Source organism: Candidozyma haemuli, assembly GCF_002926055.2.
Source record: "Candidozyma haemuli strain B11899 chromosome Unknown B_2014730914, whole genome shotgun sequence".
In the NCBI taxonomy this organism is placed as follows: domain Eukaryota; kingdom Fungi; phylum Ascomycota; class Pichiomycetes; order Serinales; family Metschnikowiaceae; genus Candidozyma; species Candidozyma haemuli.
This window is the reverse complement of record NW_020289902.1, coordinates 1,899,806-1,913,293: the sequence shown is the minus strand read 5'-3', so window position 1 is coordinate 1,913,293 and position 13,488 is coordinate 1,899,806. Positions and strand designations below refer to the sequence as shown.

At 46.1% G+C, this 13,488-nt stretch overlaps 5 protein-coding genes and 1 non-coding gene across 6 annotated transcripts; 2 read left to right on the top strand and 4 right to left on the bottom strand. All coding sequences in view use genetic code 12, as the record gives it.

Annotated features, from left to right (window-relative positions):
* Positions 1–90: 90 nt before the first annotated feature.
* CDC23 (anaphase promoting complex subunit) lies at positions 91–1,815 on the bottom strand (the record flags this gene model as incomplete). Its single annotated transcript, XM_025485332.1, has 1 exon — positions 91–1,815. One exon carries the CDS (start codon positions 1,813–1,815, stop codon positions 91–93), a length of 1,725 nt encoding a protein of 574 aa, XP_025340263.1.
* A 59-nt stretch (positions 1,816–1,874) lies between these two features.
* Positions 1,875–2,966, top strand: CXQ85_001629 (uncharacterized protein; the record flags this gene model as incomplete). The annotated part of the gene is made up of 1 exon (XM_025485331.1): positions 1,875–2,966. One exon carries the CDS (start codon positions 1,875–1,877, stop codon positions 2,964–2,966), a length of 1,092 nt encoding a protein of 363 aa, XP_025340262.1.
* A 27-nt stretch (positions 2,967–2,993) lies between these two features.
* On the bottom strand, positions 2,994–3,386 carry CXQ85_001628 (mitochondrial pyruvate carrier; the record flags this gene model as incomplete). Its single annotated transcript, XM_025485330.1, has 1 exon — positions 2,994–3,386. One exon carries the CDS (start codon positions 3,384–3,386, stop codon positions 2,994–2,996), a length of 393 nt encoding a protein of 130 aa, XP_025340261.1.
* Positions 3,387–3,598: 212 nt separating this feature from the next.
* Positions 3,599–8,071, bottom strand: CXQ85_001627 (ATP-binding cassette bilirubin transporter; the record flags this gene model as incomplete). The annotated part of the gene is made up of 1 exon (XM_025485329.1): positions 3,599–8,071. The coding sequence occupies one exon, from the start codon at positions 8,069–8,071 to the stop codon at positions 3,599–3,601; it is 4,473 nt and encodes a 1,490-aa protein (XP_025340260.1).
* Positions 8,072–10,031: 1,960 nt separating this feature from the next.
* ACO1 (aconitate hydratase) lies at positions 10,032–12,380 on the top strand (the record flags this gene model as incomplete). The annotated part of the gene is made up of 1 exon (XM_025485328.1): positions 10,032–12,380. The coding sequence occupies one exon, from the start codon at positions 10,032–10,034 to the stop codon at positions 12,378–12,380; it is 2,349 nt and encodes a 782-aa protein (XP_025340259.1).
* Positions 12,381–12,541: 161 nt separating this feature from the next.
* CXQ85_001625 lies at positions 12,542–12,614 on the bottom strand. The gene has a single exon. It is a non-coding gene; the product is annotated as a tRNA-Lys (tRNA).
* Between the last annotated feature and the right edge of the window lie 874 nt (positions 12,615–13,488).

Here is a 13,488-nt window from a genome sequence, read left to right as displayed (position 1 = left end):
CTATGATCGAGCCATTGGCAACTTAATCGAACACCTCACTAGACCAATGCGCTATATAGAACGATAAAGGTTTCTACCCGTTAAAATATATTAATACGTCATTCTACCCCTAGCATCTTTTGCAATAGCCCTAGCCTCTTCCACATCGTGAGCATTATTAAAGTTGAATTCCTTCGCCAAGTCGTAAGCTTCATTGAACCGCTGGTTTTCCAATGCATGCCTAGCAAGCCATAGCCTTGCTTTCGATGTCTCATCACTAAGTCCCCAGTCAAACTCCTGTTCCAAGCACATCCGCATGAAACGATATGTTTCCTTAGAACGTCCAAGTTTTTCAGAAATGGTAGCAAGCTTGTAGCAGATGTGTGGCTCAATGCTTACATGAGGCTCACCTCCCTCTGTGTCAACCTCATTAAGACTATCAATTGCCAATGCCTTTTCAAATGAACGAACAGCCTCTTCCAACTTATCAATCTTCTCATAACAGTTTCCAATTGCCTGCCACATTCTCTTATCCATAGGTTGAAGATTAGTAGCACGCTGGTAATAGTAAAGGGCATACAAATGCATATCCAAGACCTCGTAAGCCTGGCCCAAACCGTACCAGGCCCTGAAATCCTTAGCATTGATGTCAACTGCTCGCCTATAAGATTCAATGGCAGCATGGGAGTTTTTGAGCTCCACGAACTCATGGCCCATCAACGTCCAAGCACTGAGACAGTTCTTGTTGAGGAGAAGGGCTCTTCTATAGTACATAATGGCCTTTTCGTGCTCGCCTTTCATGGAATGGTAGTTGGCAACGATACAGCACGTTTCAGACCGGAAGTTGTCGACCTGGGATGCATAATGAGCGAGGTAAGAGAGCTTAGACTTCTTCTCCATCACGTAAAGCATATTGGAGTATGTGTCTAGGTCATCAAGACGAAGAGGATCTTTGGCGATAATTTCATCGAACATTTGCTCTGCCTGGAAGTAGTCAAGCCCGTGGTAAGCTACCAAGAAGTTCTGGACCTTGAGAAAGACGAAACTAGGGAATAACTCAATTAAAGACGTGACTTTCTCGCTGAATGTGGCCAGCTGCTGGTAGAATTCCTGAAGCAACACGACCTCAAAGAACTGGAACATGACGTGGGATGCAAACGCCGGCTCTTTCTTCCTCACTTGTAAGAGAAACACCTGTGCTTCTTCAAATGTAGGTATCGTCGCTATAAGCTCCTGCCAACAGCTCCAGTTATACGGGAACAACTTCACCGAGGCAAAAAGCCGTTCCTGGGCCATCTGATGCTTTTTCTTCTTGTTATAGGTTAAACCAGCCAAGAACTGTAGATGGGCATTCTCCTCTGCCTTCTCATGGTACTGGTCAATCTCCACCATGATCTTACCTAGACTCGAATTTAGCTCGTCCACGATCTGGTACCGGTGTTCGCTTTCACTCGTATCTGACTGCTTGAGCATGCTTTGAAGCTGCACCGTGTTCACCGACCCATCAGTATCCTCAGTAGCCTTCTTGTCTATACTGATATACATCGAGTACAACCGAAGAAACAACGCATCGCCAGAAACACAATTTCGAAGCGTATGAGCAGCACGTTCAAATTCCTTGCAATTGAAGTAATTTTTCGCCAACATAAACAGTACACGGTCTTGTTTCTCCTCGGCACTGAGTTCAGATGGAGTATAGTCAAACGCCTCTTCCGAAGGCACTAGCCCTTGCAATGCCTCAGTAGCCCATTTGGCAGCATTGAACAAACACAAATCGTCTAGTTTTACCGCAGCCCGATAGAGCTCCAGGCGTAGTTGGTGCACCTCTGGACTCATACAACTTGTTGATAGTGAGACATATATGTTTCGCACAGTGTTAAACATCAACTACAACCATGGTCCAGGAAGCCGACTTGAAGAGCTCAGTGGAGGTACTTAAGCAGTCTGTGGCTTCGACAAGTGACTTGTTGGCGTTTGCTGATGACATTGCTCAGAATAAAGAGGTGGATCCTGAGGCCTTGAAGCAGACACAGAGAAGTGCTCTTCTAGACTCACTCAGAGTGAAGAGGTTCCATAAGCTGTATAAAACATGGGACAATGAACGCCGTGACGAGTTTATTGAGAAGGAAATTAGAGCTTACAATAAGAGGTACGCTCAGATGACGAGGCTTCACACCGAGTTGAACGAATTGGACGAGAAGTATGCTGATACCAAGAACAGTGTACTGTTGCCCAAGTTCAAGTTATCCATTCAGACTCTTCAGAAGTACGAGGATGGAGAGCTTTTGAAGTATTTGAATAAAGATGCTCAGGGAATCTACCCTTCGCTGGTGTCTTTGGATGAGCTTTTCAGTCTTGACCCTAGCTCTTCGCTCGCTGCTCCAGACTACAAGACGTTTAATAAGCTTGTGAACACGGAATTCAGTCTTCGATCGTTGTGTCAGATCAAGTACGAGGTTTTGCTTCGAGTGAAGCAGCACTTGTCGTCGAAGAACTCCCAGTGGTCTAGAAGAGATACCCTGCTTCACAGTTTTCTTACCACATCTCTTCGTGAACGTATAGACGAGGTGAAAAAAATCAGGGCTTCGGAATCGCAGGATTTGAGAGATATTGATGTTGATTTGGATATTGACGAATATAGCGACGAGGGAGAAGAGGATGATGAAGAGAAGGAGAAACAGGACGATGAAGAGGGCAGAGACCCTAGCCAAGCAGGCGAGCAGGGTCAGGATGGAGACGAGCAAGAGGAGCAAAAGGAGGAGAAGGAACAAGATGGTGAATTGGACGAACATGCTCAGACTGAAGAGCATGACGATGCAATTGAAGAAGATGAAGATCCAGAGGAAGCTGAAGTTGACGAAGAGGGCGAAAACGCAGCAGACGCAGACGAAACTGAAGATCCCCAAGCTCAAGACACCCCAAACGTTGATGCCGACCATGCCGCTGAAGAAGAAGTTGAAGAGTCTACAGATATGCTAATTGACTAAGTGTATTGCTCATTATAAAGGGTGGCTCTAAGCCTTCTCTGGCTCCGTGTTGGTGGCTGGCTCGCCGTTGAATATATAGTGGAAGACCTGGCTGGTGTTGTCGCCCTGCGCTCTTCTATAGTTCACAATCCTTGTGAGCTGGTAGCCAGCTACACCGCCAAGGAAGAAGTTCACGGAAGCCAAAAGATAGTTTCTAGGTCTGATGGCAAAACCAGCCCAACGGGTCCAGATGGCACCGGTGGCGAAAAGAGCCAACTGCTGGGTTCCAGATAACTTCTCCACGGGTCTTTGGATATCGTTCAAACCAGCAATAACCAAACTCCATTTGAACACTGGGGCCCAGAAATGCACGGTCTTGGGGCCTGTTTCGGCATTGAGGAAACGTTGGAATTTGGATGCTTGTCCAGCAGCAGAAGCCATATCGAAGTGTGGAGTTTAGTGTAAAGAGCTTTTGCTGATATCAGATTGGCTCACCATTACGGAATACTCACTTCCACACCTTCCCCATCGATACTTTCCTGTACACAAGCCCCACTTCGGTGGTTGTCTTCCCCAGGTCCGATATATTTTGCACCCAACTGGAAAACTACTAGAAAGTCAAATTCTAATTAAAATATTGTCTATAAGATAAATTAATGGTTTGCCTCGCACATGCCACGGAATTGGCTCTGTGGGTTGCGTAGAAGCGTCTCTGGAGCATCATACTCCTTCACCTCGCCATGGTCTAGCACTAGGATACGGTCACTATCCATAACTGTGTTCAAACGATGGGCGATAGTGATGATTGTCTTTTCTTTGAATTCTTGCCGGATGGTCTGTTGAATGATTTGGTCTGTCTGTACATCCACGGCGGCTGTTGCTTCATCTAGAAGAAGTACCTTGGAAGGGTTCAAAAGGGCTCTTCCTAAGCATATAAGCTGTTTTTGACCAGCAGAGAAATTGCCTCCTCCTTCGCTTACTGAACTGTCCAATCCCTGGCCTCCATCAAGACGCTCGACGGTTTGCTTGAGGCTTGAAAGCTCCAACACTCGCCATAATTTATCGTCGCTATGTTCTGTAAATGGATCGAGGTTTTCACGAACTGTGCCCTCGAACATGTGTGAGTCTTGAGGAATAATGCTGAGATTGTGCCTGAGATCAAAGAGACGTAAAGTGTTGATGTCTAGTCCGTCAATGAATATGGATCCTTCACTGGACGAGATCATTCGGAAAATGGCCAACACTAAAGAGCTTTTGCCTGCTCCAGTGCGTCCAACGACACCAACCTTTTCACCTGGCTTCACAGAAAAGGAGACATTCTTGAGCACCATATCAAGGTTTTTAGCGTAACGTCCGGAGAATTCCTTGACATCAATAGCACCCTGTTCCGGCCACGAGGGGCTCGGTTGCTGGAACTTTGTATTTTCGTCCTCTTCTGGTTTCAATTCCGCATATTCAAGGCACCTTTCGACGGATACAATATTGGACTCGACCTCGGCAGAGAATCTGACAATCAAACGAAGCCAACTGGTAACCTGCAAGGAATAACTCATAACGAAACCGACCATACCAGCGCTCAATGGAGAGGATGACGAGGCCTTATAAATAAGAAGCGACGATGAGATCCAAATAAGCAAAGAGCCCATCATCTGTAGCCTGACCGAAAGCCATCTGTTAACTGACCGTAACATATAAAGACTTCTTAGGTTGAAGTCAACGTTGGCGTCGTTAATGAATAAAAACCTGTCCTGTTGTCTGTATGCTCTGACAGTATCAGCACCGTTCAAACTTTCCTGGAAGTGAGCAAAGATAGGTGAGCGGGAAACGGAAACCAACCTTTTGATCTCTCTTTGCACTGCCACATAATATTTCTGGTAGTACCGGTAAGAAAAGGCTAGCACGATCAAAACGAAAAACGAGGGCGGAATTGCAAATACAACGATCACCAAAGTCATTGTTGTCTTCAAACATGCATTCAAGAAGTTGTTGAACGATCTAGGAAGTGCATCGTCGATCTTGTTCACGTCATTACTGAACCGGTTCATAATTCGACCAACCGGAGTTCTTTCAAAGAACAACATAGGAACCTTCATAAGACGACGGGCCATTCTTTCATGAATAACCTTACCTCCACGAAGTCCCAAGAACGCCCAGAATAAAACACCTCTTGCCAGTGTCAAAAGACTTGTTGTGAGCCCCAATACAGCATAGATCAGGATGAACCGAAGAGCATCTGAGTTATTTCCAATTGCCGAGTTCCGCTCAGCCCATTGTTTAAGCCAGTAAGTTGTACGGACAGAAACAAGGGTTGAAGCGACAAAGATGGCCACCCATACTAAAACACCACTAGTGGAACATGCCTTGATGTAATCGTAGTAGACATTCCAATTGACCTTGCCTTTAGCTGAAACCTCAGCTGACTGAGCGGTTCTTTTCGAGACAGTGTTCTTCTTAAGTGGATCCCATTCGAAAGGCGCCATGATTGCTTTGCTATGAGTGACAGATGGAGCAGGGGTCTCCGTAGGAGAAGGAGATTTAGAAGGCTGAGGAGACGAGCCTCCAAATTCAGTAACGAGTCGATTGAGTTTTGGAAATGCCTCAGGACTGATATCATTGTATCTAGCTTCTTCTAAGATACTTCCATTCTCGAGATAGTAAATCTTGGATGCATTCAGGAGGACAGGGATGTTATTTGTTGCAAGAACAATTGTCAGTCTGGCCAATAAACCCGATTTACTGAACACTTGGTTGATTATTTTCTTTCCAACATGACTATCGACGGCACTTAGAACGTCATCAAGAAGGTAAATGTTGGCTCTGGCGTATACGGCACGGGCCAATGCTAGTCTTGCTTTCTGTCCACCAGATAATGAGATACCCTTTTCTCCAACCTGTGTGTCATCATTGTCGGGAAGAACTTTCAAATCAGGAAGGAGCTGGCATGCCTCGATCGTTTTTTGGTAGTACTCTGGATCGAACTCATGACCAAAAAGAATGTTTTCCTTCACCGAGGCGTTCATAATCCACGGATTTTGAGTACAATAAGCTATGCTTCCATGGAGGCTGATAGGAGAAGGCCTCTTTTGCGGCGAGGAAGAATGAATGGCAGAAAGTTGGCCTATTATGGACGAAAGTAAAGCAGACTTACCAGATCCAACTCTCCCAACTATACAGACAAGATCGTACTTTTGGGCCTTCAAGTTGATGTTACGTAAGGCATACTTGAAACTTGCAAAATCCATATCTTCTCGTATTTCACTTTTCTCTGGTTTGCTCCATAAGAATGACAAGTTTTGGATCTCGAGAGATGTTGGATCTTCACTAGGCTTGATTGCAACTAGACTCTCATCAACCTCTGGGCTACCAAGGAAACTTGTGATTCTGTCAAGTGCCACAGAGCCTTCTATAATGTAATTAAAGACGGCAGGGAAGTTGAGAATGGGCTTTGAAAGAATTTCAAGCAAAGTAAGCGCTGGAAATACGATGTCAGATGTAAGTGGAACGGTACTAGTAATGGCAAACGTTGCAAATGTAGCAAATGACACCAAAAATGGAATAAGAATCCAGAGAAAGTTGGATACCTGTCCCAATAAACGTTTCTTTCTGAGGTTTGTCATCTCACGACCATTCCTAATATCAAGCAAGTGTTTAAGCATGGGATTTTCCCAAGAGTAGAACTTAATTGATCTCATGGAAACGAGAATCTCATTTGTCACACGGTTTCTCTCATCCTTGATTTGCATCTGCTTCTTAGAAAGACGTTTCTGAAAACGCACAATAATGGCATTAGCTGGGAATGAGAATAAGATGACACCCGCTCCTGCCAAACTAGCCTTACCTAAAAGTGCCCAAAGAGATATCATGCAAATAACAAACTCAGTTGGTGCAATAATTAAGGTGCTTATTTCCTGGGCACACGCTTGTACTCTTGGTGCATCAATGGAAATGAGGTTTACTATATCACCACTCGAACGTTCAGCAAGGGCCTGACTTGACAAACGAAGACTCTTTTGGAACACTAGTGATGTCAAGGATGCTTTGAAACTGAAACCGAACTCTTGGATCCTCATCATAAAGCGGTTGGTCATGGATGTCTGAATCAAGGTAACAAAAAACATACCAAAGGATATGATGAAACCTCTTAAAGCTGGAGTATTTGGATCAGACACTTTTTGACTGACGAAGACGATCAAAAGCCTCAAGAGCTGTGGCTGGATAAAGTTAAGGACCTTATCTATCAACTCATACAGAAACGAAATGAGACCCAATGGGCCAAAGGCCTTTATCAAAGCCCACAAAAGGCCCGATTTGGTGATGTTAGGGTTCTTCTTTGGGTCATAATGTTTCGAAAGGCGCTTCATATAAAGCTCAGTGGAGATTCTAGAAGGAATTTCGGGAAGATCCTGATGGGAAAGAGTGCCATTCTCGTAGGAGCTGGTAATTAGGCCGTTCATCCAAGTGAAGGTAATTTGTTCAAGAAAGTTAGGCTTTCGAAGCTCTTTCGCTAATGTCTCATTGTTCATATAGTGAATGAGAAGTTCGTGGGTGGGTTTCCAAGTACGCTTAGATGCTTCAAGCACGAAAATGACCACAGAAAGAAGCATTGAAGTTGTTTCGATGTGAGCAGCATTGGCAAGTAAAAGAGGCCAGTTGGTGAATGAGTCCTGGTACACTATAGCAGCCTGGAGCAACACAAAGGCTGGCCAGAATGCAAGAAGAGCCCCCGACTGGATAGGCAAGCTCAAAGGTTCCAAAGCATGCAATGGCAAAAGCACAAACACCAAAAGAAGCGACAATGAGCCAAATCCAATGAGTTTATAATCTGCATAGCGTTCATGGATACTGACCTGAGCAGTCAACCAGCACGAAAGCACCGCCACAGTAGCCACAAGAACCGAGCGAATAAAGTGAGGCCATCTTGTGCATTTAATAGATAAAGAACCATACTGAGGGTTTCGTAGAACACACACTAGCTGGTAGATAGCTGGAGGGCCGATGAAGAGCACCAAGACAAGCAAGAGCTGCGCAAGAAAGCACGGGTTGAAAGCATTCTCGAGGGTCGGCACCAACGGATGGAGTAGCGCCCTGGGACCACATATAAGCGGTTCAGAGGGCTTTGGAATCATTATTGGGCTGTAGATGATGGAGGCATAAAGATAAGGGGAGTAGGCAAGAGTCCGAGTCAAATCACGTGGGGCAAGTTTGGCAAAAGATGGCGACTGCGTTCAGAGAAGGAAAGTAACAATAGACTAAAACCAGAGAAGAAGCGGGAGATACTGGGATTTGGGTGGAAGACAGTGATCCATTTTATGGGTATTTTCAGAAAAAGGTGTTTTGCTGAAAAAGTCCATCTCGGATGTCGGTGCCGCTTCGGATAAAATGTATGCATAGAAGCAGCGATAGAAGGTGTCAAGGTAGTAACACAAGAACCAACAACCGATAAGCACCGATAAGACCGGAAGTGAAGGGGAGGGCAATCAAGGGGTCTAACTAGGAAGTTTAAGGGTAATTCCCCGTGAATTCGATTTTTAAGAGAAAAAAGTAGTTTTCTGGTGGTTCCACATTCTGGATATGATTGTCTATTTTGCAACCATTTCGCTGAATCCAGATGGACCAATGGGAACACAGATGAGTCAGAAAAAGCCAAACCAAAATTAAGTATTGCCAGATTAAACATACGATAACAAAAAGAAATCTCGGATGTTGCCTTAAATGGACGATCTCCATGCAAAGCAAGAGGCTTTTTCGTTGATGTTGATCGTCCCGATGTGAGATGGAGCAGAGGCAGTAGTAAGAGATGATGGAAGTACCAAAACGAAGAATAAAACGAAAACGAAAGCCAAAAAGCCCCAACCAACAAAATCCCAATCCCACCTCCACCTCCTAAACCAACCCCAAATAAACTTCAACCCACCTTTTCCACCGTTGCTTGCCTCATCTGCTCACCTACTGCTCGGCAGAACGATATCTCCATCTACCGAGCACACTTCCCACATCCACACCACCCAGTCTGGAAGGATGTCCCACAACTGGACCAATCACCCCATTCTGGCTTGGCCAATCACAGCACGGGTTTCTCTAATTCCATACCCCAGACGGTACCACTCCAGGGGTGCAGCAAGCAAACGATGGTCAGACGGGACCCACTTGGGTTGCTTTTCGCAGCCGAGGTCCAGCGGGAGGCAGAAGCCACAGGTGCTGAAGGCAGAGGAAGGGAAAGGCAGGGAAAAAGAAGAGAAGAGGCAGGGGAAGAGGAAGGGAAGGAATGGGATAAACTTAAAATAAATAAATAGAAAGGTCGGTAAAAATGTGTTTTATGGTGGATGGTTTGGGCCAACCATCAGTTCATTCACTGGTCTACTTTCCACTTTTTCAATTATTGTTCTGTCTCGCCGTAACCACTGCATTTTTTGCATTTGCATCCCCCAGAGCCACTTAGCCCAGGGTGCCTCGTCGAGGATGGATATATCTGAGAACGGGCGAAAACCACAGAACAACCCTTCTTTATACCAATATTTTTACGTAGTTAAAAATACAGACCGCTCCTAATTTCACTTCACCCTTTTCTGGTCATTTTCTACCTCTTCTTCTCCTCTTTGGTGGTTGCTAAACCTCTGCTGCCCCACATAAGGATCCGAGGGTTCACGTGCGACCCGCGCACCGAGTACCCGCTCGTCGGGTCCGAAACACTACAGCAAATGAGCGTTGAGAAAATCGCGACTTTGGAAGATGCAAAAACCTGGAGAAAAACATCACTTCCGAGGGCTCCACGGGGAGTGGTTTCACCAATGGAGACGAAGGAGCCAACTAAATGGCCTAAAAAGCTGTCAGTGTGTTATTCTTACCCTAAGTAAGTGGCATGTAATTTTTTGCATTTTTCCAGCGACTCTAGGCCACTTTTGGCGGAGGGTGTTTTGCACCCAGATCACCCCCGGATCTCGCCTTACAAATTTCCTCACCCTAATTGGCTATCCACCAAAAGTCTCCAGGAAAAAACCCTGCGATTATATAAATGTCCACTACTGCGCACTTTTTTTTTTCTTCCCTTCCTTCCCTAAACCTCTAGAAGTCCAGACTACAATCACCATGTTGTCTGCATCCAGAAGAACCGCCGCCAAGGTCCCAAGATCCGTTCGTGGCCTTGCCACCGCCGGTATCACCAGGGACTCCAAGGTTAACCAGAACTTGTTGGAGGACTTTTCTTTCATCCAGTACAAGAAGCACTTGGAGAATGTCGAGATTGTCAAGCAGAGATTGAACAGACCTTTGACTTACGCTGAAAAGTTGTTGTACGGTCACTTGGACAAGCCTCATGAGCAGGACATTGAGAGAGGTGTTTCCTACTTGAAGTTGAGACCTGACAGAGTGGCTTGTCAGGATGCCACCGCCCAGATGGCTATTTTGCAGTTCATGTCTGCTGGTATGCCTCAGGTTGCCACTCCATCCACCGTCCACTGTGATCACTTGATTCAGGCCCAGATTGGTGGTGTCAAGGATTTGGCCAGAGCCATTGACTTGAACAAGGAGGTGTTTGACTTTTTGGCTACCGCCTGTGCCAAGTACAACTTGGGTTTCTGGAAGCCAGGTTCCGGTATTATTCACCAGATTGTCTTGGAGAACTACGCTTTCCCAGGTGCTCTTTTGATTGGTACTGACTCCCACACCCCTAACGCTGGTGGTTTGGGTCAATTGGCCATTGGTGTCGGTGGTGCCGATGCCGTCGATGTCATGGCTGACTTGCCATGGGAATTGAAGGCTCCAAAGATTATTGGTGTTAAGTTGACCGGTAAGATGTCTGGTTGGGCTACTCCAAAGGATATCATCTTGAAGTTGGCTGGTATCACTACCGTCAAGGGTGGTACCGGTTCTATCGTTGAGTACTACGGTGAGGGTGTTGACACCTTCTCTTGTACCGGTATGGGTACTATCTGTAATATGGGTGCTGAAATCGGTGCTACCACCTCTGTTTTCCCATTCAACCAGTCCATGGCTGACTACTTGAACGCTACCGGCAGATCTTCTATCGCCGACTTCGCCAAGCTCTACCAGAAGGACTTCTTGAAGGCTGACGAGGGTTGTGAGTACGACCAGGTTATCGAGATTGACTTGAACACCTTGGAGCCTCACGTTAACGGTCCATTCACCCCAGATTTGGCCACCCCAGTCTCCAAGATGAAGGAGACCGCCATTGCTAACGGCTGGCCATTGGAGGTCAAGGTCGGTTTGATTGGTTCTTGTACCAACTCCTCTTACGAGGACATGACCAGATCTGCTTCCATCATTAAGGATGCTGCTGCTCACGGCTTGAAGTCTAAGTCTATTTTCACCATTTCCCCAGGTTCCGAGCAGGTCAGAGCCACCATTGCCAGAGACGGTCAGTTGAAGACCTTCGAGGACTTCGGTGGTGTTGTCATGGCTAACGCTTGTGGTCCATGTATCGGTCAATGGGACAGACAGGACATCCAGAAGGGTGACAAGAACACCATTGTTTCTTCTTTCAACAGAAACTTTACCTCTAGAAACGATGGTAACCCAGCCACTCACGCATTTGTTGCCTCCCCAGACATGGTTACCGCTTACGCCATCTCTGGTGACTTGGGCTTCAACCCAATCACTGATACCTTGAAGGATGCTGACGGAAACGAGTTCAAGTTGAAGGAGCCACAGGGTGTTGGTTTGCCACCAAACGGTTACGACCCAGGTGAGAACACTTACCAGGCCCCACCAAAGGACAGAGCTTCTGTTGAGGTCGTCATTGCCCCAACCTCCGACAGATTGCAACGTTTGACTCCTTTCCTGGCTTGGAACGGTAAGGACGCCGAGAGATTGCCAATCTTGATCAAGGCCGTTGGTAAGACCACCACTGACCATATTTCTATGGCCGGTCCATGGTTGAAGTACCGTGGTCACTTGCAAAACATTTCTAACAACTACATGATTGGTGCCACTAACGCTGAGAACGGTGAGGCCAACAACGTCAAGAACCACTACACTGGTGAGTGGGCTGGTGTTCCAGACACCGCCGCTGCTCTTAGAGACGCTGGCCACCCATGGGTTGTCATTGGTGACGAGAACTTCGGTGAAGGTTCTTCCAGAGAGCACGCTGCCTTGGAGCCAAGATTCTTGGGTGGTTTCGCTATCATCACCAAGTCTTTCGCCCGTATTCACGAGACTAACTTGAAGAAGCAAGGTTTGTTGCCATTGAACTTCGTTGACGTCAAGGACTACGACAAGATCCAGCCACAGGACGAGGTTGACATCGAAGGTTTGACTACCCTCGCTCCAGGTAAGAACCTTACCTTGAGAGTTCACCCAGAGGACGGTAGCCCTGCCTGGGAAACCGAGTTGTCTCACACATACAACAGCGAGCAGATCGAATGGTTCAAGTACGGTTCCGCCTTGAACAAGATGGCCGCCGTTGCCGCTGGCAAATAAGCATCTCGGTCCCTATTGTATTTAATCATTTAAGTTATAGTCTATTCATTCATTGAAAGATGTTGTAGTCCGCATCCTTGATGGGAATACATCTGTAAATATACAGAAGCAAAAAATAATACCAATTGTAGGAAAGTAAAAGTTAAAAAAGAAGGTTCAAAAGCCCGACGCGGGGGTCGAACCCGCAACCTTGAGATTAAAAGTCTCACGCTCTAGCCATTGAGCTAGCCGGGCACAGGTTGCCTGATTTGACAACCGATTTAATAAATTGTTTTACCTTAACGGCGAAACTTAACATAAAATCATGAAAAAATCTTCATTAAATGAATAACTAAACAATATATAATCTCCCAAATTATGAGAAGCCTTGCTCCGAAATACAAGAAAACAAGCTACTCCTTCTCGGCGCAAACCGGCACCTAAACTCGGCCCCTTGAGGGACGATGTGGCTCTCTCGCCAGAGAGGGGGACCATCGCTTCCCGGACGAGATCTAGGTCGCCATCCCCAACTCGCCAAGCTCGCCCCTCAATTGCTAGGGATCCAACCGAAGTGCTGGATGCCGTGAGGATCACCGATCTTATTGACGAGTTAACCACGGAGCACGCAGCAGAGAAGCAGCGTGCAAGGAAATATTGATGATAGAGGAGCGTATCATTCAATTTAAACACCCGTCAATTCGAAGACGAGAGGGTGTTTCCACCACCAATTTCAAGTTTGGCTCTTTCAATATCCAGAAAACAAATAATTTAGTTACAGTGGCACATCTAGCCGCAGATTTTGACATTCTATTCATTCAAGAGTTCAAGGCTACCGACAGCAACGTGGCAGCCATGAAAGATTACGCAAGGGCTAGGGGCTTAGACTTCTTTTCCACACCCGCAAGGGCCCAACGATTCAATACCACTGGGATTTTTGTCAAGCAAAGACACTTCCAAGTCTTAGGGGAGTATGAACTCGGCAGTAACTCTGTGTTTCATCACAGATCTACCGACATACGGATTGAAACGTCAATGGGGGAACAGATATTACTCCAGAATTTCTATCTTCCGACTCAAGACAAGAACAAGCAAGCAGATATTATTGATGATACGACGATTGGGTTTATCC